Source organism: Lytechinus pictus, chromosome 7 (assembly GCF_037042905.1).
Source record: "Lytechinus pictus isolate F3 Inbred chromosome 7, Lp3.0, whole genome shotgun sequence".
In the NCBI taxonomy this organism is placed as follows: domain Eukaryota; kingdom Metazoa; phylum Echinodermata; class Echinoidea; order Temnopleuroida; family Toxopneustidae; genus Lytechinus; species Lytechinus pictus.
Genome location: NC_087251.1, coordinates 7,752,304 through 7,776,299, shown reverse-complemented (window position 1 = coordinate 7,776,299; position 23,996 = coordinate 7,752,304). Strand labels below are relative to the sequence as shown.

The 23,996-nt window shown below is 36.1% G+C and overlaps 2 protein-coding genes across 5 annotated transcripts in view; one reads left to right on the top strand and one right to left on the bottom strand.

The window, feature by feature from the left end:
- The window catches only part of LOC129265046 (uncharacterized), a 28,537-nt gene extending 21,463 nt beyond the window's left edge, over positions 1–7,074 (bottom strand). For 2 of the 4 annotated variants that reach the window (XM_054903027.2, XM_064101830.1), the window contains exons 1-2: positions 6,897–7,074; positions 262–432 (exon numbers count right to left, since the gene is read on the bottom strand). In XM_054903027.2, coding sequence (XP_054759002.2) covers positions 262–432; positions 6,897–6,969 — 244 coding nt within the window. In that variant the 5' untranslated portion in view covers positions 6,970–7,074. The remainder of the gene's footprint in view (positions 1–261; positions 433–6,896) is intronic. The other 2 variants (XM_054903025.2, XM_064101828.1) reach the window with 1 other exon arrangement.
- Positions 7,075–12,910: 5,836 nt separating this feature from the next.
- LOC129265047 (mitochondrial import receptor subunit TOM20 homolog) lies at positions 12,911–20,941 on the top strand. Its single transcript, XM_054903028.2, has 5 exons — positions 12,911–13,180; positions 17,118–17,188; positions 17,502–17,583; positions 18,305–18,447; positions 18,908–20,941. The coding sequence occupies exons 1-5, from the start codon at positions 13,057–13,059 to the stop codon at positions 18,980–18,982; spliced, it is 495 nt and encodes a 164-aa protein (XP_054759003.1). The 5' UTR covers positions 12,911–13,056; the 3' UTR covers positions 18,983–20,941.
- The last annotated feature ends 3,055 nt before the right edge of the window (positions 20,942–23,996 follow it).

The following is a 23,996-nucleotide window of genomic DNA, read 5'->3' as shown; positions in this document are numbered from 1 at the left end:
CATTTCCCTATTTGAATGAAAATAGTGATAGTAATGTTTCTAAAGACCAAATCCCATTTCAGGACTTAACTTTCCAAAACAATTTTTGCAATGTGTAGAAGATAAATGATGCCAAAATTACAATTTGGGAACAGTATTGCAAAAATGTTAACTTTTTCTTTTCATGGTATTTTGAGGGGTTTCCACCAAGTTATAATTTGCTAAACCCAAAAATGTGGTCACATTGACCCAAATGGGTTAATAGATGTGATATAAACTTACCTAATTGCACAACCTTAACCCGGAACGCTGGATGACTATTGGAGAGTGGTGATCCAGTTTCTTGAGCAAAGACAACATGTTCCCAGCCTTCAACTAAATCTTGTATTCTAATGATTGCTCCATCTTCACCAACCTCCACCAAATCACTGTGTTGTATGGAACTCATTCTACCTGTGATTCAGAAACATCAGGGAAAGTTCAATTTTTCATCTTAAGAAAATTTTAGTCTTCTTCTTTTTCCTAGTCGATCTTCACTCATGTACGATATTTTCAATTCAAGATCTTTCTCTTAATCCAGGCTGTTAATTATTTCATTCTTTCTCTTCTTGTTCCTCCTCAGTTCTGACTTCTATCATCTTTTACGTTAATTGTTACTTTAAAAATGAACTGCCTTGTTGATACCCATGTGAGTCAAGTCAGCCAACACACCCAACTGGTGTGTTGGCTCAACTGGTAGAGCGTTCGTCTCAAACCAGGAGGTTGGGACTTGGGAGTTCAAACTCGTCCGCATCAGACCAAAAGACATAAAAGAGATGGGGGTCGCTGCTACCCTGTTTGGCAATTAATATCTAAGGGATGGAGCCTCGTTGATCTGGCACTGCAAAGTGGCTACCAGGCTCATGATCAATTGGGCAAAATACATTTTTGGAATATTTCTATTCTCAGATTTTTATTTCAAACAAAATATGGATTCCACTTTTCTTAAAACATGTCTCAAATGGATTGATTCTTACTCTTTGAAGACTTTTTTCTTCTTCTTCTTGAACTTCTGAAGACATTAAGGATAGGCCAATGTTTGGACACTTAGTTAAAAATTTAAGCGAGTAAAACGTGATACTGACCAATTCTTTACAATTTTGCCGTCCATCTTTTTTCACAGTGGATTTTTCAAGCGGAATAGAATTTTAAGATCACAATACCGGAGAAACCCCTTGACCCACTCAGTCACACTTATGCGAGGTCCGTCCTTAACCTAAATCTGCTGAACATTTTTGTCAATGTAACAATTTTAGTTTACAATTTTGCCATCATTTAGATCTAGTAGCTATTATTTTTAATTGGTTTTGTATAAAATATTAATATTTTTTGAATGAATTTCAGCCTTATAAATGTCCGCAAAGTTTTTGAACAATTTCTCTGGCTCTGCTGCACTTAAAGTACCGTATTTGTCTGGCTTGAAAAGCCAAGCGTTAGCAATCAGCATCCCGGTGTCTGTCACTCATTGTCAGTGAGACTGAGAAAAATAAGAAAATATTAAATAAAAACTCCTCCGGAGCGAAGGCCGAAACAGCGGACATTTCAGTCTAGGCCTTGCCCTGACCCTGTATCCATGACATCCCGGTCGATATGATGATGATGCTGCATGCTGCAGTGCAGGCTTTCCTTTTATGGCAAGTTGACCAAGTCTGCGCAGTCCCCCTTGTCTGCGCACATGCCTATCTGCGCGATTCTAGTAAAAGAAGATACACGACGACCACAGACTTTACACATGCAAATGATGCAATACATAGAAAGATATTCATTAAAAAATCTGACTCAAAATGGTGGAAAAATAATAAATTTTTGGCATTTCATGTGACGGCCTCAAAATGCAGCCTTTTTCATCAAAATTCCTGAATCGCGTGCAAAGTGAATGGGTGCGCAGACCTGGGGCCCCGTCTCATGAAATGGTTTTTAGTAGAACCGCTCTATATCAGAACAAGATATTGCTCAACTCTTTCACAAAGCCAGGGCTCGACACTAGCGCCGGTCCGACGGTCCTGACCGGTAAAAATCGCTGTCGGGTCAGAAGATTTTCAGAAATAGCAAGATTTACTGGTCCGACATGACAATTAAAAAATTTCATTGTCGGGCCAGTAATTTTTCCAAAAATAGCAAGATTTATGGGTCCGACATGACCAGTAATAAAAAACCATTGTTGGGCCAGTAACTTTTCCAGAAACGGTCAAATTCACTGGTCCAACATAAACATAAAAAATATTACATGACTCAAATTGCAAACCATTTTGCTCCCGTTAATTTCTGTCATTCACACACAGAATACACACAGAATGAATCGCATGTAATTTTCACTAGGGTAACATAAAGTGTACATGTACATGTAGCCAGCCACACAGCCCACATGGTAAATTTTCTACTGGCCGCTCGAAAGAAGCTTGGCTAACCTCTGGCAGAAATCTCTCACAGAACTGTCTAAATTCACAGTTCACACTCATGATAAGCTCTTATAATGTCCATATTTCCTAAAAATTGGGGTACCTCTGTCATTTGTAAGCAGTAAAAGGAGAAATTTTCACTTCTGTTTTAGTTCAAACAGATTTCGAAACGGGTTTTGAGTGATATCGTCTGAATACATGATAGCCCCACATATGCATTTGTGTGTGTGTTGATACACTTGGTTTCTGACTTTCTTTCGTAGCTATATTTTAATTGAGCCAAAAAGAAACTGATATAATTTATTTACGATATGATTTTTTTTGTACCTCTAAACGAGGGATTTATTCATATTTCATCACACATGTCATAATAAACTGAACATCACAATACATTTAACATTTTCTCCGGCTATCTCTTATCTGGCTTCTTCAATTCTTTGTTTGTAGTTATTATATTTTCTGTTTCTCTTACAAAAAGGTATTTCAAACTTGAATCTCTTCTGTCTATACCATATCTATTTCTATTATGCAACATTTTATGTATACACCAAAAGGCGACTGTCACTGTTATATCTGTGTTTTTATCGGTATTGATTTTAAGTAAACAAAAAGTATTCACATGAATTTCGACTTTAAAAGTATACATAACAACACTCCTAAGCCAAGGTGGATAACGAATGACTGATATCACCAAACAAATACTCTATTTTCGTTTAAGATGGCTTGGAAGACTATTAGATGATAGTGAAGGTCCATGGAAAGATATATGTCTCATTACATTTATAATTGTATCGGTGGCTTAAATCTTCTGTTGCACTGTAACTATGACTATAATTTATTAGATTTTCGAAGTATTCAACTTCCTGATTTTTATCTGGAAATCTTAAAAGCATGGAGTTATGTAAAGAATAATACCACATGTGAAACTGGTTCTGTTAAAAACATGTATGTTCACAAACAAGTGACATGGCATAATAAGAACATTGTTTGGAATAATAAGTCTTTGTTTTATGAAGATTGGTTCAATAGTGAGATTATTTATGTACAGGATCTTTTTGAGGAAGGACTGTTTGTTTCTATGGAAAAAATTCTAGTTCGCCTTACAACAAAGAAAGGCAAGCAGAAGTATGTTATTTGATTATGCAAAGTTAAAGAAAGCTATTCCAAAAGTGTGGTTAAGAGAGTTTTATACAAATATACAGACAGTGAATGATTTAAATTACTCTCTTGAAACTCCTGCTTTTTCTATTGGAGATAGGCTTGTTGCAGTGAGTGACATAACTAGTAAACGTTTTTATAATCTGATTTGTTTAAGACCGAATTACGGTATACGAATAGATGTTGTATATTTTGGGAAAATATACTGCAAACTGATATTTACTGGTTTTCTGTATTTAAAAGAAACTTGACATGTATAAGTGAGCTTCGTTTACGAGAATTTAATTTTAAACTTTTATACAATTTACTACCCGTTAGAAGTAATCTTTTTAAATGGGGTCTTGCTGGTATGTTAAAGAAGACTTAATACATGCTTTCATTGATTATGATGATATGATAGTTTTAGCTTTCTTCCTGTTTTCTTTCTATCTTTCTAACTTTTTTAATTTCCCTTTTTTTCTTTAATTTGTTCTTTCATTCTTTCTATCCTTTAAGAAAACATTTTTTCTCTATTTCTTTTTCTTTTTTGATTTCTTTCTTTCTTTAATTCTTGAGTCCATCCATCCTATATTTATCTCTTCTTTCTTTCTTTCATTCCTTCCTTCCATCCACCCTTTCTTTACCTTTTCTTGTTTTTTATTTCTTCCTTCTTTCAGCCCTTTCTCTTTCATTCATTCCTTCCTTCTTTGTCTTTTCTGTTTTCCCTTCGTTCAATCTATCCTTTAACCTTTTCTTTCTTTTTTTACTGCTTGCTTCCTTTCTCTCCTTTCTTCTTTCGTTGTTTCTTTCCTTCATTCCTTCCTTTCTTTGCCTCTCAGTCTTTTTTTTCCTTCCTTTCATCTATTCTTTTTCCTTTTCTTTCTTTTTTTATATTGCTTGCTTACTTCCTTCCTTCCCTTCCTTCCTTCTATATTTCTTACCTTTTCTTTATATCTTCCTTAATTCCTTTCTTCCTTCTTTCAATCCTTCCTCTTTCTTTCTTTTTTCCTTCTTTCCATCTCTCCTTTTACCCTTTCTTTCTTTTTTATTGCTTCTTCTTTCTCTCCTTCACTACTTCCTGTCTTTTTTTTTCTTTTTTATTGCTTGCTTCATTTCTTTCCTTCTTTCCTTTATTTCTTATGTTCTTTCTTTCTTATTTTTGTTGTTTCTTTCCTATTTTTTTTCTCTTTCCTTCCTTCCTTTCCTACTATAGTTCTTTATTTTTTTCCTTCCTTCACATCTATCATTTCTTTTTTCTTCCTTCCTTTCTTTCTTTTATTCTTTCTTTCTTTCTTTCTTTGTTTCTTTCTTTCTGTCTTGCTTTCTTTTTGTCTTTCATTTATTCCTTCATTTTTTTTTGTTCGGGGGGGTAACAAGAAAGGACAGCAAAATGAACTCGCGCCTTTTTTTAATGTTTTCTTTATTTTGGGGGACCAGTAGATTTTAGGTTTGGACCAGTAAAAAATTGAAAAACTGGGTATCTACTGGTCCGACATGAATAATTTGGACCAGTAGAAAAAAAGGGATAGTGTGGAGCCCTGAGTCAAAGCCGATTTGGGCGAAACAAAGAATGGTCCTTGGACAGACACCTACGTAATCATGATCTGCTTTGCACAGCCTGCCACCGTCGGCATTAAGAGAAATGCGTTTACGGCAAGCCACACTTACATATTACCTTGAAACATTTTTTTGGGGGTCATCGATTGCACTCCAGTGTATTTCATCTGGGATGGTGCCAAGTTAATTTTTTATATGGGGGCTGTAAGCAATTTCAGGTCGTCTTGCATGGCAAGATGACCCAAAACGGATGTCATTTTTAACTTCTCTGGGCATGGGTGGAAATCCCAGGGAGGACAGGGGGGATGCGTCCCCCCTTCCCAAAATAGGGGGGGGGGGGGACACAATATCAAATGTCCCCCCTACTATTTTTGGTCTTGGAAATAAATACATTATAAATACATTATATTCAAAATCGAAATAAAACATGTATTTTGGACAAGATGACCTTAACAAGGTCATGTTAGAGCAATAATGTACGTCTCGACTCAAAGGTAATACTCTAAACACTCACGTTTGTATTCCTGGCGTTATTTCTGACAAAAAAAATAATAAGTTCGATATTTCACACGCAGCCTCTCATATTTTCCTTTTTAGTCTAATAAAATCAGACATGTTGATTTTGTTTACTCCATTCAAACCCTATTTTTACCTCAACAAATAACATTTAAAGCATAATTTGCAAAATTATCACTATAAATAAGTGTTCTATAAAAATTCAGAATATTGAACAAATAAAATGTTGTAATTACTGGTTTCTTCAATTTCTATGTCGGACAAGGGTCTCTTTCATTGAAATGTCAATGAAAGGTGTCAAAAGGGCACCGTGTTCTAGATAAGGCCAAAAGGGAAATAATGAAAATTTTGATTTTATCAAGTTATGATTGAGAAGTATTTTTCTCTTTTTACCTCAAAAAAATAAGCTCCATACATAAATTCTACAATCATTAAAAAAAAAAAATTATTTGATCTCCATTTATTGAAATATAGGATATTATGAAGCCGTCATTCTGAAATGAAAGGTTCAAGTGACGATGAAGACTAAATATTTTTCTGATATCAATATCGTGGACTTGAAAGACAAAATTGCCTTCGTGAAACGGAAGCGCTATCTCGGAAGAATGGTCCTAGGTCAGGACGTTCCTACACCTTGTCATGAAACAGGCCCATGGCCATGGGGTATCGTAACATTTTCTGGTTCAATCTGAAATTGAAAATGACTGCCCGACATTTTCCAAGATGAGGAAATTACATAATTTCATATATTTCTTTCAAATTCTTATATTTGGTTCACTTACTCATAATTATATAGATCTATGGAAAATTACCAAATGAAAGATTTTGAGAAATAAAAATAAATTCATGTTAAATCTTAACTCAAAATCGTTAGGTGCGCAGACTTGGTCTTGGCCCAAGTTGGCTTGGGGACTTATACTACTACTAGGTAGGCACTAGACAGGAATAACCGTCGTTTCTGGGAATTTATTTACATTTTACTATAATCCCCATTCACTCACCATGTGGTGAGTGGAGCCAACGCAGTTCAGCGGAACAACCAAAATAAAAAGACTGAAGCTTTTAAGTTTTGGTCTAAGTAGGCGCAGTCAATTCCGCAGCGCAGCGGCCAGCAGGGCATCGGGCAAAGTGCTGAGCTGAGCGGTGGCAGCATAGCCATAGGCAGCAGCCAGCTGCACTCTATTGACTTCAGCCCTTTCAGGTAATGAGGCAGGACCGAGAATCATAACTAGGATTAGTAAGAATTCACAGAGTCAAGGAGTCCCTTACCATAATCATGAATGACAAATATTAAAAAAGTATCGCCTATCGACAATCTGAAGTAGTTTACACCATTTTTCATGCAATTATTATACAAATCTGATGATTTGGTCACGTCGTAGCGGTAATGGCCGATTCACACACTCCGTTTACGATGTTGCTATGATATGACCCCGGGGGTTTCTGCGCGTGCGCAGGTACCGTACGCTGCCCAATCGTCGCTCAGTTTACGCATTTTCCTTTATGTTTCATTCAATTAGCTACGATATGCTTACTTCCATATGTCATCTGAAAGCGAAAATACTGGAAAATCGTTTCATAGGATAATAATTATATGTCTTAGAAGCCCCGCTGCGTAATTCGCCGTTTTTGGCACCCCTTGCGCCTGCCCAATCGCCGCTCACCATTGCCCTAACTCCGCTCGCTTAGCGCGCGCATTCATACATGTAGTTTATAAGGCCTGATACTGTCTAACTCTTTTTTCTACCCTTTTTTCTTGCACTTCTGAGTGAGACACTGGCGTAAATCCGTGTTGATGGGTGGGGGGGATGACTGAAATATTTTGGCATTTTTTTGCAATCATGTTTTTAGATATGCAACGAATTGTCATTGATATGTCCACAGTGGCGTACCGTGGGTCACGGCATTGGGGGGGGGGGGCACCAGCAAAATTTTTGAATCAATAAGTGAGTGCGTTAGTGAGCGCGCGAAGTTGCCAGTTATACTGACCTAATAGAGACATTTTAAGGACAATGTCATTAAACGGTGTATGTCACTGATCAAATAATGCGAGCGCGAAGCGCGAGCTGAAATTTTTTTATATTCACACCTAAAAAGGGACAATATAATCAAATTTGTGTAATCATGATAGGTACCTGTCTCGCTAAACAATGCGAGCGCGAAGCGCGAGCTGAAAACTTAGATAATTCAGACCTGAAGTGGGGCATTCTAAGGTTTCTTTGTAGGAATTAATTAGGACAATACGTATTTCATTAACCAAATGATGCGAGCGCGAAGCGCGAGCTGAAAATTTTTGATATTCAGATCAGAAGAAGGGAAATTTTAGGAATTCATGAAGAGCAGACATATCTCACCAATCCACTAATGTGAACGTAATCACGGACAGGAAATGTTTCATATATGCGAAGACCTTAACATTGGGGAATCACTTTTGAGTCATGAAAAAGAAGCATATGTCACTACATAAAACAAATGATAACTCAAGTGCTAGGAAATAAATTTGGTTTATATTGACTTGAAAACGGGATGTTTTAGTACAACAGGATTATATATATCTCGTTAAACAGACAATGCGAGCACCAGGAACAATAAAAAAAGACGTAAGCCCTGGGCAAATTATGTTTCATAAAGTTGTAATGTAACATATATATTATATATATAATATAATATAACATTATAATGAATTATATTTTCTTCTTTCCCACTACGTACGTTTCTCTTCCTTTCTCCCTTTTTTTCTCCTTTTCCCCCTTTCCCCGTTTTTTTTTTGTCAGCCGATGGGGGGGGGGGATGTACCCCCCCATGCCCCCGTATAGTTACGCCACTGTATGTCCATATGGCAAATACCCCTCCAATATTATTATCTTTTTTTACCCCATGATGGTTTAATGGTTTTATTAGAGATTACATTAAAAAATTTTTGACATTCCATCTTAATCCCTTCCCAAAGACCCCAACATTGATGAATTGGAAGAAAAAGGGGGTTTCTCTTCAATGTTATAATAAGCACATAAGTATTTCGTTTGGAAATGGTGAAATGGCTCTTTATTTGCATTTTATGATTCAATAATATTGTTTTATTTGTTAAGCGGTATTTTAGGAAGAATTTTCACCAATAAAACAATTGTCTCTTAAGATTTTTTTCTTCATTTCTTTCGTAAAAAGTGGGGGGGATGTTTGTACAGGCCATCCCCCCCTCCTCGAAAAGTGGGGGGGATATATCCCCCCCATCCCCCCCGGGATTTACGCCAGTGGAGTGAGAAAGTGAGTAATTTTGTTGTGATTAAATGTATTGTTTACAAGTTTTATAGTACTATACACTGTATAAAATGTTTCTTTCGCCAAGTGCAATTATTTTTAGGGCCTCAAACTTTTTGTTACTGATCTACGCCTATATATCGGTTTTTTTTATCCTCCAAACTTTATTCCGTATTTTTTATAAAATACATATTTTCAAAAAACCTTTCCCGACAAACTTTTAACTGATTTCAATTGTCTAATAATATGAATATGATTCTAATCCATTCATGAATTTTATGAGTATATTATTATTTATTTATTTATTTCGGAAATGAAAATGAAAAGTATATGAAATTGGAACAATTAATGTAATACAACATGAACAGAGTATATAGATTGAGCACCCACTGGGTCAAATAAATTACTGTTGTCAATAAAGACCATGACCCTAACCAGTGCTATAATAAAGGTGCTTACAAAAAATCGGAAGCGGATAAAAGAGTCAGCATGAACAAAAATGTTTAAAGAACAATATATATAATAGAATAACATGCTTGATATAGTTAAGTTAACTTAATTAACTTAAAATATCAATATTGATGAATTTACATTCTTATGAATAAAACGCTATAAAGCTCTTTTAGCACATTCGCCATTCAAAGTAACCATTTTCGCCACTCATCCAACTTGAGTGCCCCCCACCCCCTCGTCCCTTCCGCTCATCGCCCCCTGATGCCAGTGACCATTGATTTCCATTATTATTTTTTTATTACTAGAAATAATTATTTGCATCCTCCTTCAGGTTCTAATTCAAATTTGTTGCTTTTACACTATCTTGACTCATTATTTATCAAGTATATGTATTCGTGTATCCCACTTTTTTGTTTACTCTTTACTTTTTCTTGTCGTATTGATATTTTTATGGGACTCTAACTGCATAATTCTTTGGAGCCTTCAACCAACAAGCTTTGCTTTTACTTTTAGCTCCCTCATATCCATCTCTCATTTTCTTTCTTTGTCATAATAGAACCAATTACAAGAATACATTCTAGTATTTTTTTCTATTGTTATATTATGTACACGTTTCATATTTTTACGATGTTTATTTATGCTTATCTATGAAAACTTGTAGGCCTATTGTATAATATTATTGTTTGTATTGAATTGTTGATTTTTTGAAAATATGAAATGTTGATGTGCATAAACCTTGAACCCTGAACTCCGATAATATTTTTTTGGGGGATTCCCTTATATTGACTTTCATTAAATAAAAGCTCATCTTGAAAAACAACAATAAATATTTAATCACCTCGCTGGTTTAAGTTCATATTCGAACTTCCGTCAATAATAGGAGAGGGAAAAAGGCACTCAAGAAAATTCTATTTGTTCAAAATAAATTGGTCAATTTAAATCCTGTTCCGTTTTCAAACAAAACACAATAAAAAAAGGAAATCTCCAGAAACATGACAAAGTTTCATCTATTCAAATCAATCAGGAAACTACTGACCGAGTTCAAAAGGCCTATGATATAGGCCCATTAGTGGGAGATTTTTTCTTATTTATTCATTTAAATTCTTTATTTTATTTAGATTTATAGATATGAATCAGATAGGCATGCAGATAATGCGTATGGGCCTACCATAAAATATATGTATCATTAGGCTCATAAGTTATCACATATAGGCCTAATTACACATCTATTTCCATCATTCCAATTAAATTATCCCCAAATGTCATACTCTGAGTAAATAATATTGGTAATCATCAAAATATGAATACGCCACATAAAAAACCAGTATTACGATCGATAATAGCCTAGAAGACATGCCAGCCTGCATGCCAGGGGCCGCGGAACCGGGGGAGTGGCTTCACCCCAGAACAAAAAACCATCCCTATATATCTAAGTTGTTTGTACGTCGGTATTTAGTGATAAACATCAAAGTCTCATTTTTTAGCATTGATGACCCTACGATTCGTTATAGAGCAAGATAATTTTTGTAAAACTTTTTCCCAAACACTTTGGGCCGGGACAATGATTACAATTAAATCTCGAAATATTTATGGTGAACAGTGACAAACTCTTTTGATCATCTTTCAACATTTCTGTAAACGTCAGCTTATCTGCCTGCTCCATGATAAATCGTTGACGACCGAGGGGCTTTTATTTGCCGTCACCCTCAGCTAAACGGAGAGAGAGGGTGAGAGGGGTGAGATAGAAAAGAAATCATAGGAGAAGTGAGAGAGGAAAATGTAAAAGAGTATAAAGAAGAAAAAATGGCCGCGTCGCAAAAAAGACAACGGAAGAGGTATCAATCAAGGCCGGAATAGGAAAATAATGAAATTAAAAAAAAAGAGGAAGGAAAATAAAAGGAAGAAGACAAGACGAAAATGAGAGTTGGGGGACCGACAAATACCTGTACCCTTCATTTAGAACAAAATAACTATTCAGCCTGCGCTACGCACCCGCATTGCCCGTTTGTTTCATTATTCATGTCTTGTTTTCAAGTCATTCTCGGTTTGTAACATAAAACATCATTACAAAAGTGCTTAAAATGTCTCGTTTTTTCTCTGAATCAGGGGCGGAAATCTTTCCCAAAAGTAGGGGGGGGGCAAGGGGCTGGAAAATTTGACAAGCAAAAAATTATGAATTATGACCTGAAATAAATTCAGACATTCCTACATTGTTTACACTTAATTTTCATCTCATATTAAATTCACGAGTTGCATTAGTAAAGTAATCAGGCGTTACCATGGCAACATACCATTATCATGCATTCAAATGAACTTATATCCATGCAGAACACTCTGTTGTTTTCGATATTTAATTCAAACGAATTGGTCAAACCTATATGATTTTGGCATTTTAATTGTCATTTTCCACCATTCATCTTTTCCCACCATAATGTTGATTTATGATGCCAATTCAATAAATGCCCCCAACGTCATTGGCCAAAGTTCCGTCATTGACCTTAAATTACCTTTGACCGTGGCATGACCTGAAACTCACTATAGGATTGTCACTGAATCCCTTATTTCGAAGTTTCATGATAGCTATAAAAACCTGTAGGCCTATTTCAAACTTATGATTACATTTCACAAACTTATCCTGTTTTAAGATTTCAATGTTTACGACGCCGCCCGCGCGGCGCCGTCGGAAAAAGCGGCGCCCTGCATGTCTCTGCAGGCAATCAAGACAATTGTATTTTTCTGCGGGAAAGATAAGCCGTTACCATGGCAATGGATCTTTTGCAAATACTTTGATGACTTGATAGGCCTATATCTAGAAATTGAATTTGGAAGGCTTAAGAATGATAGATTGGACCATTTAAATTGACAGGGTAATGTGCCATATATATAGGGATCAACTTTTTTTAAAAACATATTAATCAGTTGCCATGGCAACGGCGGAAGGAGGCATTTATGAAACTGGCAACAAGCGGATTCATGTTCAGCACCATCAAAATAGAGGAAATGACACAAAAAATCAGATTCTAAAGAAAAGTCTACTTGAAAAATTATGACGATTCCGTTTAGGCCCTATACTCTTACAATGATTATCATACACAATCAGGGTGAGCGGAGTTAGGGCAGGCTGCTATCTCAAGGTATGCCCTCGCTAATTCATTCACACAACAAATATTCATTCTAGAAAAAATTGTCATGACGACATATCAGGACCTCCCGCACCTGCGACTCTCACATTTTCATTCATCATATAAGAATATAACATTTTTCACTGTTTTTAGGAGTTTTTAAAGTGATTGAAAAAAAACGTAATTTGGTGCAGTTGCGGTACAGTTGATCGAAGTTCAAACAGTTATCGGGTTACTTTACATTTAAAGCAGTATTTCACGACGATTTATTAAGGGATTGATTTTATTTTTCCACACTTTGTTTTTTCATGTAATGGTCTCCTCTTGGGTGCTTAATTATGCGAGTATACTAAACAATAAGGAATTTGGGACGAATTTAAAATGATTATCATAATAAGCAGCGTGCGCAACGCGCTTGTGAGGGTGAGCGAGAATTGGGCAGCGTACGGTACGTCAAGGCACGATATATGATGTCGGTGCCGCGCCGGTGACGTCCGTGGTACATAGCTAGCTAGCTAGGTACGGTATTTTATTTCGCTGCAGCTAGCTCGTTAGCCAGCCTTGCCCTTGGCTTGGAGTGCAAAACATTCCTCAAAATGATATCTAGAACCACTGCAGGTGTTGTGGCTGGTGTGGCGGGAACGTTATTCATCGGTTACTGTATTTATTTCGATCGAAAGAGAAGGAGCGATCCATTATTCCGCCAAAAGCTGAAAGAACGTGAGTAGGCCCCGAGACCGAGTTACAATTACACCGTGTGTTGTATGAAGATGAGTTGGTATGATGTTTCCGGTCAGTCTTTGAGTGTGTGGTGATTCCGGTCATGCATTAGAATTGCCACCCTTGCTTTCATTGTCTGCACACTGCACAGCTCAGTCACTGTGACAGTTCCCTTTTATTGTTTACGCATATTTTTATCTGTGTGTGTGATTCCGTAGAAAAGAAGACATGCATCAATAATGTGCAGCCATCACTCCATCAGGCCTCCACAATTTTTTTTTCATCACTTGCAAATAATGAAAAAATTTGCTTGCCCGATAGGCGATAGAAAAATTGCTTGTCCAATATGTTTTATTATTTTCTTTGTTTTTTTAAAATGCTTTTTATGACGGTAGTAAGTAAGACCCTCTTACTTTTAGTTTTGAAGGACTCGTAGTCATACAAAATACTTGCTCACTTGCAGAGATGCCAAGTTCAGAACAATGTTATGCGTGAGATTTTCATGACTCGGCATCTCTGCGCGTGCGCAGCCAGTACTTACACTTGTACGTTTCCAAAAGGCGCGCGCATGCGAGATATGGGCTTCATCATGATATCGATCCATACTACAAAACCATGCAATGCACGCACGCGATTCATCGTATCACGTACTAGCATAGACCAAAAGCTTCAATCTCTGTTATGTTGGTTGTTCAGCTGAACTCCGTTGGCTTCACTCACCAAATACAGAGACCGAAGTTCTAGCGCGATCTGTACAGGGGACTCAATGGCCATATGTTTATGTGTATTAAGTTCGGATAAAACATGGCAGTAAAGTTGCGCAACAGCCGAGGTAAGTCACTGTTTTTGTTCCTTTTAACTTGATTTTCCCTGTTTTTTTGCAATTAATGCCAACAAGAGGGAATATTAATTTGCATTTCGGTCGCGTTAATTTTCAAAAGTTTGATTCATTAAAGACAAAAATTGAAGAGCCCCGACGGGGGGATTTTGCATTGTAAGTCCCCTAATGGTGGCTGCACGATAGCGAGCCGTCTGTGTATGAGGAGAAATTTAAAAAATAAACAAATGTTAAAAAACTCCTCGAAACAGACGGCTGCCAGCTGTCTAGTACTAGCAGTGCGCTGACTGCACTCTCGATTCGTCTCACGTGCCGGGGTAGACGCGACGGCGTGCGTAGGCAGTCGGCCAGTGCGTATAATCTAGCGAATAATGCTACTTTTTCTCTTTTTTTTCTGTCGGGTCCCAATGCGTGAGAAAAATGGGTGCCATGCGTGAGATCGTGAGACGGACCCTGGATGCGTGAGTCTCACGCACAATGCGTGAGACTTGGTAGCTCTGCACTTGTCACTGCAACCATCCTGCCTGTGGCTGTGCACTCATTCTATCAGGGTGACCAGACGTCCCGTATTTTAGAATATTAAACAAAATGTGGTTAATGCATTTAAAAGTGACGAATTTTCATCCAATAACCAACAGAAGACGAAGCAGAGACAACAATAAAATCGATAATACATGTAACTGTAAACTTTTGCAAGTTCTGCAGTGATTTTCTTGGTAACCCAATATACATTGCAAACAAACTCGCTTCCTGCCTGTGTGTGGCAGGCTAATATAACATGACTAGCTAGGCATGATCGGAGCAGATTCTCAATAGTGCAAACAATCTCACATAAACAGTTTTTCCACCAAAATAAACACAAAATCGACGGGAAATTTTTATAATTATATTATGAATTCTCAGATTACTTATTTGGAGATGTAATCGGAGGAACAAGTTATTGAGTTTTCATAACTAGATCTATACTTATTCCAGCTTTCATTTTGAGTCTTGTTGTGTATGATGCCGCGATGTTTCATCTAATTTTTAAGTTTGACAATGATTCACTTTGAAATTTTATTCATTTCTAAAACATTCGAGTTTTTTAACATTTTAAAAATATATATATAAAAAAACACCGAATATGATTTTTGTTACATGATTGGATTTTGTTCCTTTACTTAAAGTTTGAACTTTTTTCCTCTTTCTTTCTTCTCCTATCCTTCCTGCTCGCCCTTTGTTGTTCCATCTATCTCTATTTCCTATCTTTCTTTCCTGAACCTTTCTCCCTCTCTCTGTTATTTTTCTTCGGCTTTCCTTCTTTCTCTTACTTTCCTTTATTACAATTTTCCTTCATTCTTTCTTTCCTTCAACTTTTCTTTGCTTCCTTCTCCCTTCCTCTCCTTTTCTTTTAGTCCTTTCTCTCTTTCTTTTCTTTTCATTCTGGCCTCCCTTCATTCTTTCCTCTCTTTCTTTCTTTCTTTCTTTCTTTCTTTCTTTCTTTCTTTCTTTCTTTCTTTCTTTCTTTCTTTCTTTCTTTCTTTCATTCTTTATTTTAATTTTTCCTACTTCTTTCCCTTCCTTCCTGTTTTTCTTTCTTTGTTTCTTTCTTTCAAAGAATGAAGAAACATTTTTCTTTCCTTCATTCTTTCTTTCCTCATCTTTTTTCTTACTTTCTTTTTTCCTTTCTCTCCTATATTTTGTCTTTCAAACATTTATTCATCTGCCCTTCCTTTCTTTTCCTTTATTCATTTCAAAGAATGACGGAAACCTTTATTTCTCTCTTTTATTCTTTCTTTCATCCTTCTTCCATTCTAACTTTCTTTTACTTTTCCTTCATTTTTTCTTTCTTTCTTCTAAATTCATCTCTTTTCTTTCTCTCCTTCATTCTTTCGTTCACCCTCCCTTCCAATTCTTTATATTTTTTTCACAAGTCTAACACTGTGTAGCCTTATTTGTTGATCTTTGTTTGTTGATTGTCCCGTATTTGATTTTGTGAAATCTGGTCACCCTGCATTCTATGAACAAGGTTATGTCATAATATAACCATGGACCTACTAGGGCCATGATATAACCTTGTTCTCTGTGTAATAATACTACTCCCTGTGTGGTGAAATACGGTTGGCAATGTTTGGCTTATTTTCTCTTTTTCTTTGGGACAAATGCTTTATTTTTTGACACTGTCAGTTTCCATTAAAGCTATTCATCATATGGGCATTTTCACGGTAACTGACGTTACACGGCACAATTTTACACACATTTCATTGTGTGTATGATTATCTCTAAAACAACAAATGATAGGAGTTTGCTTAAAAGCAAGAAATCCGATAGGAAAAGGTTTTAGAGCAAATATCCGTCGTCAGTCGTCAAATCATGTGCCGGAGCTCACAATGAAAGAAGTAAGATGATCATTTAGCATGTTGACATTATAGAACTGATTTGGAAGAGTCAAAATATTTCGCCACCGCGACAAGAATCGGCCGTAAATTAAGTGTATGGCGGGTGGTCGGTTTCAAAAGAAGGGTGCAAATGAGCAAATGTAAAATCGTCGCATTCGTTATTCGCCGATATATACGCGAATAGATTCGGAGTCGTCGATCGAAACATGGGAATCTGATCTGCTCAATTTTCTGCACAAATTAGACGAAATCTAGGTAAAACTGATAAATATTTTCGCAGATAGGATGCTTAGAAAATTAGTTGGTCGATAAGGGGTAGTTCCAACCATACACGCTTTAAAAAATCATGAAAATAACACTTTTACATAAGCTTATATAAGGTTCAGTTCTGGACGCAGGTTCTTCTGTTCCTCTATGTCCAGCTCCTGGTGATAAACAGTGACGTCACTTTTGTGACCAAAAATACTAATTTCCATACAGTTGCAAATTTTTTTCATTAGTAACTGTCTTGGGAATAATTTTTGTATTCACCAGAGCACTCAAAACTTGAATTTGGGGCATATTTTTTGTATGCCCTCTATTGATAGAAAGTAAAGAAAATTTTCATTTTTCAATCTCTATTTTTAATTTAGAAAAAATAATCAAAGCTGCAATATCAGCTGCAAAATAAAAACAAAGCATTCAAAATGGATTAGATTAATTCATATTTTTTCTATTTCAGGAAGAAGGTTGAGAGGAGAGCAAAGTTCAAAGACGAGTAGCGGAAGTTCAGGAGAGGGACAAAAACTAGAGGTAAAACTTTGCGATAATGATGCATAAATGGTAAAACTCCCTTACATAATAACACCAGCCAAAACTCTTGATTGATTAATCTAGTGATTTTTATTCATTATTATTATTATTATTTTTTTTTTTTTTTTTTTTGGGGGGGGGGGGTATTTAGTGTGTTTCTTTTAGGGAGGACTGCAGGAACATTTATTCAATTTGGATTTTCATAGTATTCATTATAATGATTATTTGTTCATGGCACATTTTTTCCTTAAATTGGATATCGATAGGCCTGTAACCTAAACGTAGCTCATCACAAAATATATATGTATTTTAGATTCCAGATTTGAAGGATGCTGAAGCTGTTCAGAGTTTCTTCTTACAGCAAGTTCAACGTGGAGAGCAATTACTTGCAGAAGGTTAGTGAGTTATATATTCAAATTTCATATATTCTACTTGGTTTTATGGGGGAAGGGGCTCCTGCTATCATTGATGGGAAAATGTAAATTTTAATGCATGCTTTCCTGCCATTAACTGGCCTCTCACATTATGAGTGAAACTTAATATTTTTTCTTGTGATTTTGTCCTTATTTTGTTTAAATATCGTTTCAGCTTGTGTACAGAGAACCTTATGTGTTACTGTTACTAGATTTTTTTTTCATCTCCAAGATCATGATAACCACAGGATACCCAAACTAAATGCATAAGAGTTGGAGTGAGGGGGAGGGGGGGGGGTTATATGTCAAAGTTTGGGGCGGATGAAGTCATATGGGCATAACTTTGGGGATGGGCATTTAGTTTTGCTAGCTCATTTTTGTTCCATTAAAACATAGTAGAACTCTATATAGAATGTATATGGCTTACCAGACGTGCAGGTAGTATTTATGGGGGTCAGCAAAAAATACTTGCTTTTGTAGTTTTCATAAAAACAATGAGCATTCTTTTTTGCACCCAAAACAAGGTTCTCAATGTTGGTGATGAAGTTTCATAACGACACTATAAGAATGATATACCAGGTCATATATCCATTCAGTTTTATATACATGTATGCTGCTTTCCATGTAACTAATATGATAATCCCAGTTGATGCATTGGAATGTACAATGTATTATTGAGATATATCTGATTGTTTTCCTGTAGGTGATTTTGAGAATGGGGTTGAGCATCTGAGTAATGCTGTAGCTGTATGTGGCCAACCTCAGCAGTTATTACAAGTTCTCCATCAGACTCTACCGGCACCAGTCTTCCAGCTCTTGGTTCATAAACTACCTGTGACCAGCAAGGTAAACTTTGTTTGTCAAGCTAATTTCTTGTATTAAAAATGGAACTGTATTGTGTCATTGCCACAGTTGTGATTTTTTATTATTGTTAAGTTTGTTTATTGATGCTTTAACAAATTGCATACATAATTTATATCCAGTTCTTCATTACTTTTTCCACTTTTTGCCCTATAAAGCATCAAATCACTTGGTCATCGAGTTGATCCTTTTGTTTGAGAAATCATGTTGAGTATTCTGGATTGGCTGTAATTGGATGTAAAAAACTATTTGCTTCTTTATTTGAGTTCCAGCATGTGTAAAAAATAATTTAATTCCTTCTCTTTTATGAATGAAATTGTATCAGTCAGTAGAAATGTCTTCATTAATTTAAAAAAAACAAATGGTGTACACATCCTTTGTACCAAAAACTTAATGGCTGTGTCAATTTATTATAATCCTTTGTATGTCTCTTTTTTCCTGACAGAAAATTGCTGCTTTGAGTGAAGCAAGGAGTTCTTCATCAGGGGCTACAGTGAAGGAATTGGACGACTTGGAATGAATTCCAGTTGCCATCTGAAATCAAAGAGTGATTAACATGAACATAAAATTATAAAATTACATGTAAACTGTTGTTAGATAAAGTCTGTCTGGAGCTGAAAGGCTAGCTTCTCTGATGAGGAACTTAAAAAGTCTACATTCATGAGATTATAGTTCTTGTTGAGGATGGACTATGCATCTGTCATCATTGACATCTGACAACAAGAGGCAAAGTTGATAATTGCTATGCACCATATTAACTTCTGTTCAGTTCTTTGCGGTCAGTTGTCAATTGGTTCTGTCACATTTGCTTAATGTTGTATTTGTACACTGATCATTTGCACCTAGGATCCTCGTGAACAATATCATTGATGAATTAAGTTTCATAACAGCTGTAATGTAAAACATAGTATTACTCAAGACCCATGTATTGCTTTCGTTATAAAGTGAGCACAAATACAGATCCTTTCCAAAGAAAACACATTTTAATGAAGATTTTGACGCTTGGAAAATGTATTTCTTGATTTAAATGTCTAAGAACTTGAACAAATACATGTACTGTATGGTAGTTTTTTAAAAGGAAATTTGTTGTAAGACCCTAAAATAACTTATGTCACATGTCCCCTACGGCAGCCACACGGCGAGTCGATAACAGCTTAACATCTTTTGTACCAGCTACATAATAGGGTAGGTGGTTTGAATACGAATGAATAAAACAGCAGTTTTTACTCTCCGTACAGCCGCTGTAGGGGAAATGTGACTGCGGCATAAGGTGCGTTTTCTCCACCTCCATGAATTGCACTAGCCAGAGAGTATTGTACTGGATTACTTTAAAGACCTGATCGATCATAAACAGATATTGTAGCATTTGCTCCATGTGCTTCATTCCATTGTTTTTAAATGAATCACAGGTGAGAAGAGTTTGGCTGCCCTCCTACCATGGTGTACATATCCTGTATGGAAATGTTCTCTGAGAAGACAAATCAGTAGGTGTGTTCATTTCTGATGTGGAAAGGAGTCTTCAGAAGATACCAATGTAAGGTCTATTGTTATTTGACTAATAGGTTATACCGGTAATCCATAAAGGGGCTAAAAAGCTTACTAGGTAAAACTAGCATTAAGTTCTCAATGAATTGCAGATAGCATGGGTGTACCAATATGATTCAAAGTATATATATTTTTTTTTCTATGGGAGCTACATGTATATAAGGTAGCCAAAAGGGGGGGGGGGGGTTTCATAAAGCTGTTCGTAAGTTAAGAGCAACTTTAAGAACGACTGGTGAACCTTTCATACGCGCTTAACCATCGCCAATGAATATACCATTTTCCACAAGAAGGGATCTCCAGTCGTTCTTAAAGTCGCTCTTAACTTACGAACAGCTTTATGAAATGCCCACCAGGAAAATACACTTTGAATACGTTATTTTTTTTTATCTATATGTAAAATTTCAATTTATTTAGTGTGATATCCCACACTGGTGTAAATCATGCCTTCATCTCAATGTTGATTTATAGAGCTGTTGAAAAAAGGGATAACTCCAAGGTTGATGTATAATGGATCCATGATATAACTGTACTGTATACACCAGATATTTTGCATACATATGTCATGATTTGCTTTGAGAGATGGGAGAATTCAGTCTATTTTTCATGATTTTTATTGGGATTTATCACACTGTCAACATGAAGTAATTAAATTCAAAGGTCCAGATGTCATAAAAATTTTGTAAAATCATTGACAGGACTTCCTGAATATTCAGTGTATACAGCATACCTTTCATGCCATTGTATTTAGTTTTTATAAGCCATTGTGGTAAAGCTGTACTATATTTATTCCTTGATACTCACTGGAGCAATGTACAGTCATACTTATATGATTTAATAATGTACATTGAAACATTGGAGAGAAAGAGTATACTGTTACTACAGTGGTCTTTTTTATGACTTACATATAAATACCTGTCATCAGGAAACTATATAATGATCTTCTTTAGAACTTCTTTTGAGTTTTGTGTTCTAATTTTATGGAATCAGGGACCCGTAGTCCCGTAATGTAAATGAGATTAAGATTGCAGAAAGTCATGGAGAGCATTTCATCAACATTTATCTGACAAATTTCTGTGATTTTGATTGGCTGAGAACTAGGCTTACTGAAAACCGTATGGCCCATATTCTCAAAGAGTTTTCAATTGTACCATGGTACAAAACCATGGTTTATGCAGACTTGTTCATCACGCTTCAATTAGGTGCCCTTTGTCAAAAGCACACATAATTTTTAAGTGTATGAGATAAATAAGCATAATTATGTACAAACATCTGCTTAGTCCATGGTTTTGTACTGTTGTATAATTGAAACTTATTGAGAATACCGGTACAGGCCCTATCTGTCTTTATTACCATGGGTTCAGTCAGATAACACAGACTGTCAGATTAAAGATCTGACAATTCCTTTTTGAAATGATCCTCTGGATTGTAAATGGCATTAGATAAATGCAATAACAAGATACAGCTCAACTTTAACTTATCTCGTTTCCTCTATAAACTAGCCAAGTTTCCTACCGGCATACATATAACTGTTTGATTCTTCGTCCATTAATTTAGAGTGTTTAAACAGAACTTGTACTTGCGGAAAAGCATTACTGATATTGAACAGTGACACACAATATCAGATAAATATGTTAAGACAAAACAACAAACCCTTCCTTTGAATTTCAATGTTAATATTCATGGAAATTGTGTCACAATGTATCCAGCCATGTCAGCTGGAATGGAGGGGAAATTGTCCTGACAGCTAGATTTATGCAAGGTTGAACTCTTTTTCTCAACCTGGAAATGAACACACAAATAAAATAATATAGGGGAGGAGATAGAGAGAGAGAAAAAGGAGAGGAGATAGAGAGAAAAAAGGGGGGGGGGGCAAAGCGAGTAGTCATGAGAGGAATATTTGTAATCTAGTGGAATAATTGAGAGATTAATCATCCGTTGGTACTTGTATGTAGCGCGGATGTTAAACGGTTGTTTATCAGAAACCTTACGGATTAAAGTGAATGACAGTTTCGAAGGGGTTACCGGGGGCTTGAATACTTTATTTTCGAGATGCATATGCTTTACATCCTTTCTATTTTCATGCTACTAACGATGTATAGACGTTCTATGTACATGTACCTTATCTTTCCGACCTCTTTCCGTTGTTCAGCTTCAGTAGATCCGAGTTGCGTGAATGCTGATGCAAAAAGGATACAGTGGACGTTTAACGGACATGGAATGTTTGTTGCTCATAGATGTTGTGGTTTTACATCTTACCGGCAGAAAGTTCATCCGTTCTCTATATTTTGTGAAGTTTTTGTGCGGACGAAATCACAGTGGACGGATGCTCAATGGATAGAATGTATGAAACACATATGTAATGAGTACACAACAAATGCATAGCGTTTTCCAGTGGATGGCAAGATTTTTTATGTATTACATCCGCTTTGCATCCATATGTGCAGTGGGACCGGGGAGCCGTTTCATAAAGCTGTTCGTAAGATAAGAGCAACTTTAAGAACAACTGGTGATCCTTTCTTCCCGCTTGACCATCGCCAATGAATATACCATTTTCCACAAGAAAGGATCACCAGTCGTTCTTAAAGTTGCTCTTAACTTACGAACAGCTTTATGAAACGGCCACCGGGGCTTTATTAAGTGGAATGAATATTGGAGGAGGATGGTAAGGACAGTTTGTAATGCTGTGTATTTACTTTTCAAGCTCCATTGCTAAGATAAAAAAATGAAAGTATGTATCTACATGAACTTGAACAGGCCTTAAAGGGGAATCCAGCCTTGGCTATAAAATGTTGTGTTGGGAAGGAGAAAAATAAATTAAACAGAATGGTGAAAGTTTGAAAGAAATCGGACAAGCAATAAGAAAGTTATAGCTGCTTTAAAATTGAGATCACTAATACTATGTAGATTTCAAATTGGCAACTGAGTAAGTAAATTATGACAAGGGGCAAGGACAATTTTCCCATAGGCCATGTACTTTATTATCAGGGATTTGTGGTTTTCTCATAAGTACCCATTCCCCTGGGGCAGTAATCTAAATATAACCCAGGTAGTATATTGTTTTATGTCCTCATGAAAGAAAACTATAATTTGAAATAAAACTTTTGGGGAAACTGTCATTTTAGCCATAATATGTATTGGAGTACCGGTACATGGAAGAGTAGTCCTTGCCTTACATCACTAAGACTTCCCATATGCGGCCAATTTCAAGTCTCCATGGGTATAGTGATTACCAATATTTATAACTTTTAAATATTCATAACTTTCTTGTTGTTTGTCCAATATTGTTACAAACTTTCACCTATCAACTTGTCTGATTTTTCTTTTCCTTATAAAAACAAGTTTTTATTTGGGTTGGATTCCCCTTTAAATTCTTATATTTTTGAGGCATTACCATACCACTTTTGTAGAGGGTACATTTCTACATTACAGTGGAAAATGAAATGAAAAATCGCACAATAAATCTCCAAGGCCAATAGAGGGGCACTACTGCCATGATCTCCAATGGCCCTAACCCTTACTATTTTTGAACATTTTTTTAGAGAATAAAACACAAAATTTTTAAAAGTAAACTGACTTTCCATTTGTGCCAACCACATTACCAGAAGCAGTATCATTCAGATTTTATTAGTCATCCTTGAACTTTTTGAAAGCCATGCATGTTAACACAAATTGTTTCCATGGATAAATTGTTTACATTTTTTAGTGTTGTTACATGTTTCCTTGTTCATGGGATGTTTGCATTGATATGCTACAGTGCCTGTTTGGCTAAGCAGCATTAACCATGCATGGTCATTAACCTTCAATTAAAACATGTGATGTCATGGCATGGGTTATTTTGCATTTAAGAAATGGAAAAGCACCATAGATGCATGGAGTGTCCTGCTTCTATGACTCGTCTAATGGAGAGCGTTCCCAAATTGCAAATTTGAGCTCTGACTTAACCCTAACACCTTGAATCAACCCCCCTCAACATTTTCTTTGACCATCCC

Bases quoted from the DNA above. Each gene is read 5' to 3' on its own strand.
- LOC129265047 (XM_054903028.2), top strand. From the start codon at position 13,057: ATGATATCTAGAACCACTGCAGGTGTTGTGGCTGGTGTGGCGGGAACG. The intron at 13,181-17,117 runs GTGAGTAGGCCC...TTTCTATTTCAG, and splicing joins CCGCCAAAAGCTGAAAGAAC to GAAGAAGGTTGAGAGGAGAG. The intron at 17,584-18,304 runs GTTAGTGAGTTA...GTTTTCCTGTAG, and splicing joins AGAGCAATTACTTGCAGAAG to GTGATTTTGAGAATGGGGTT.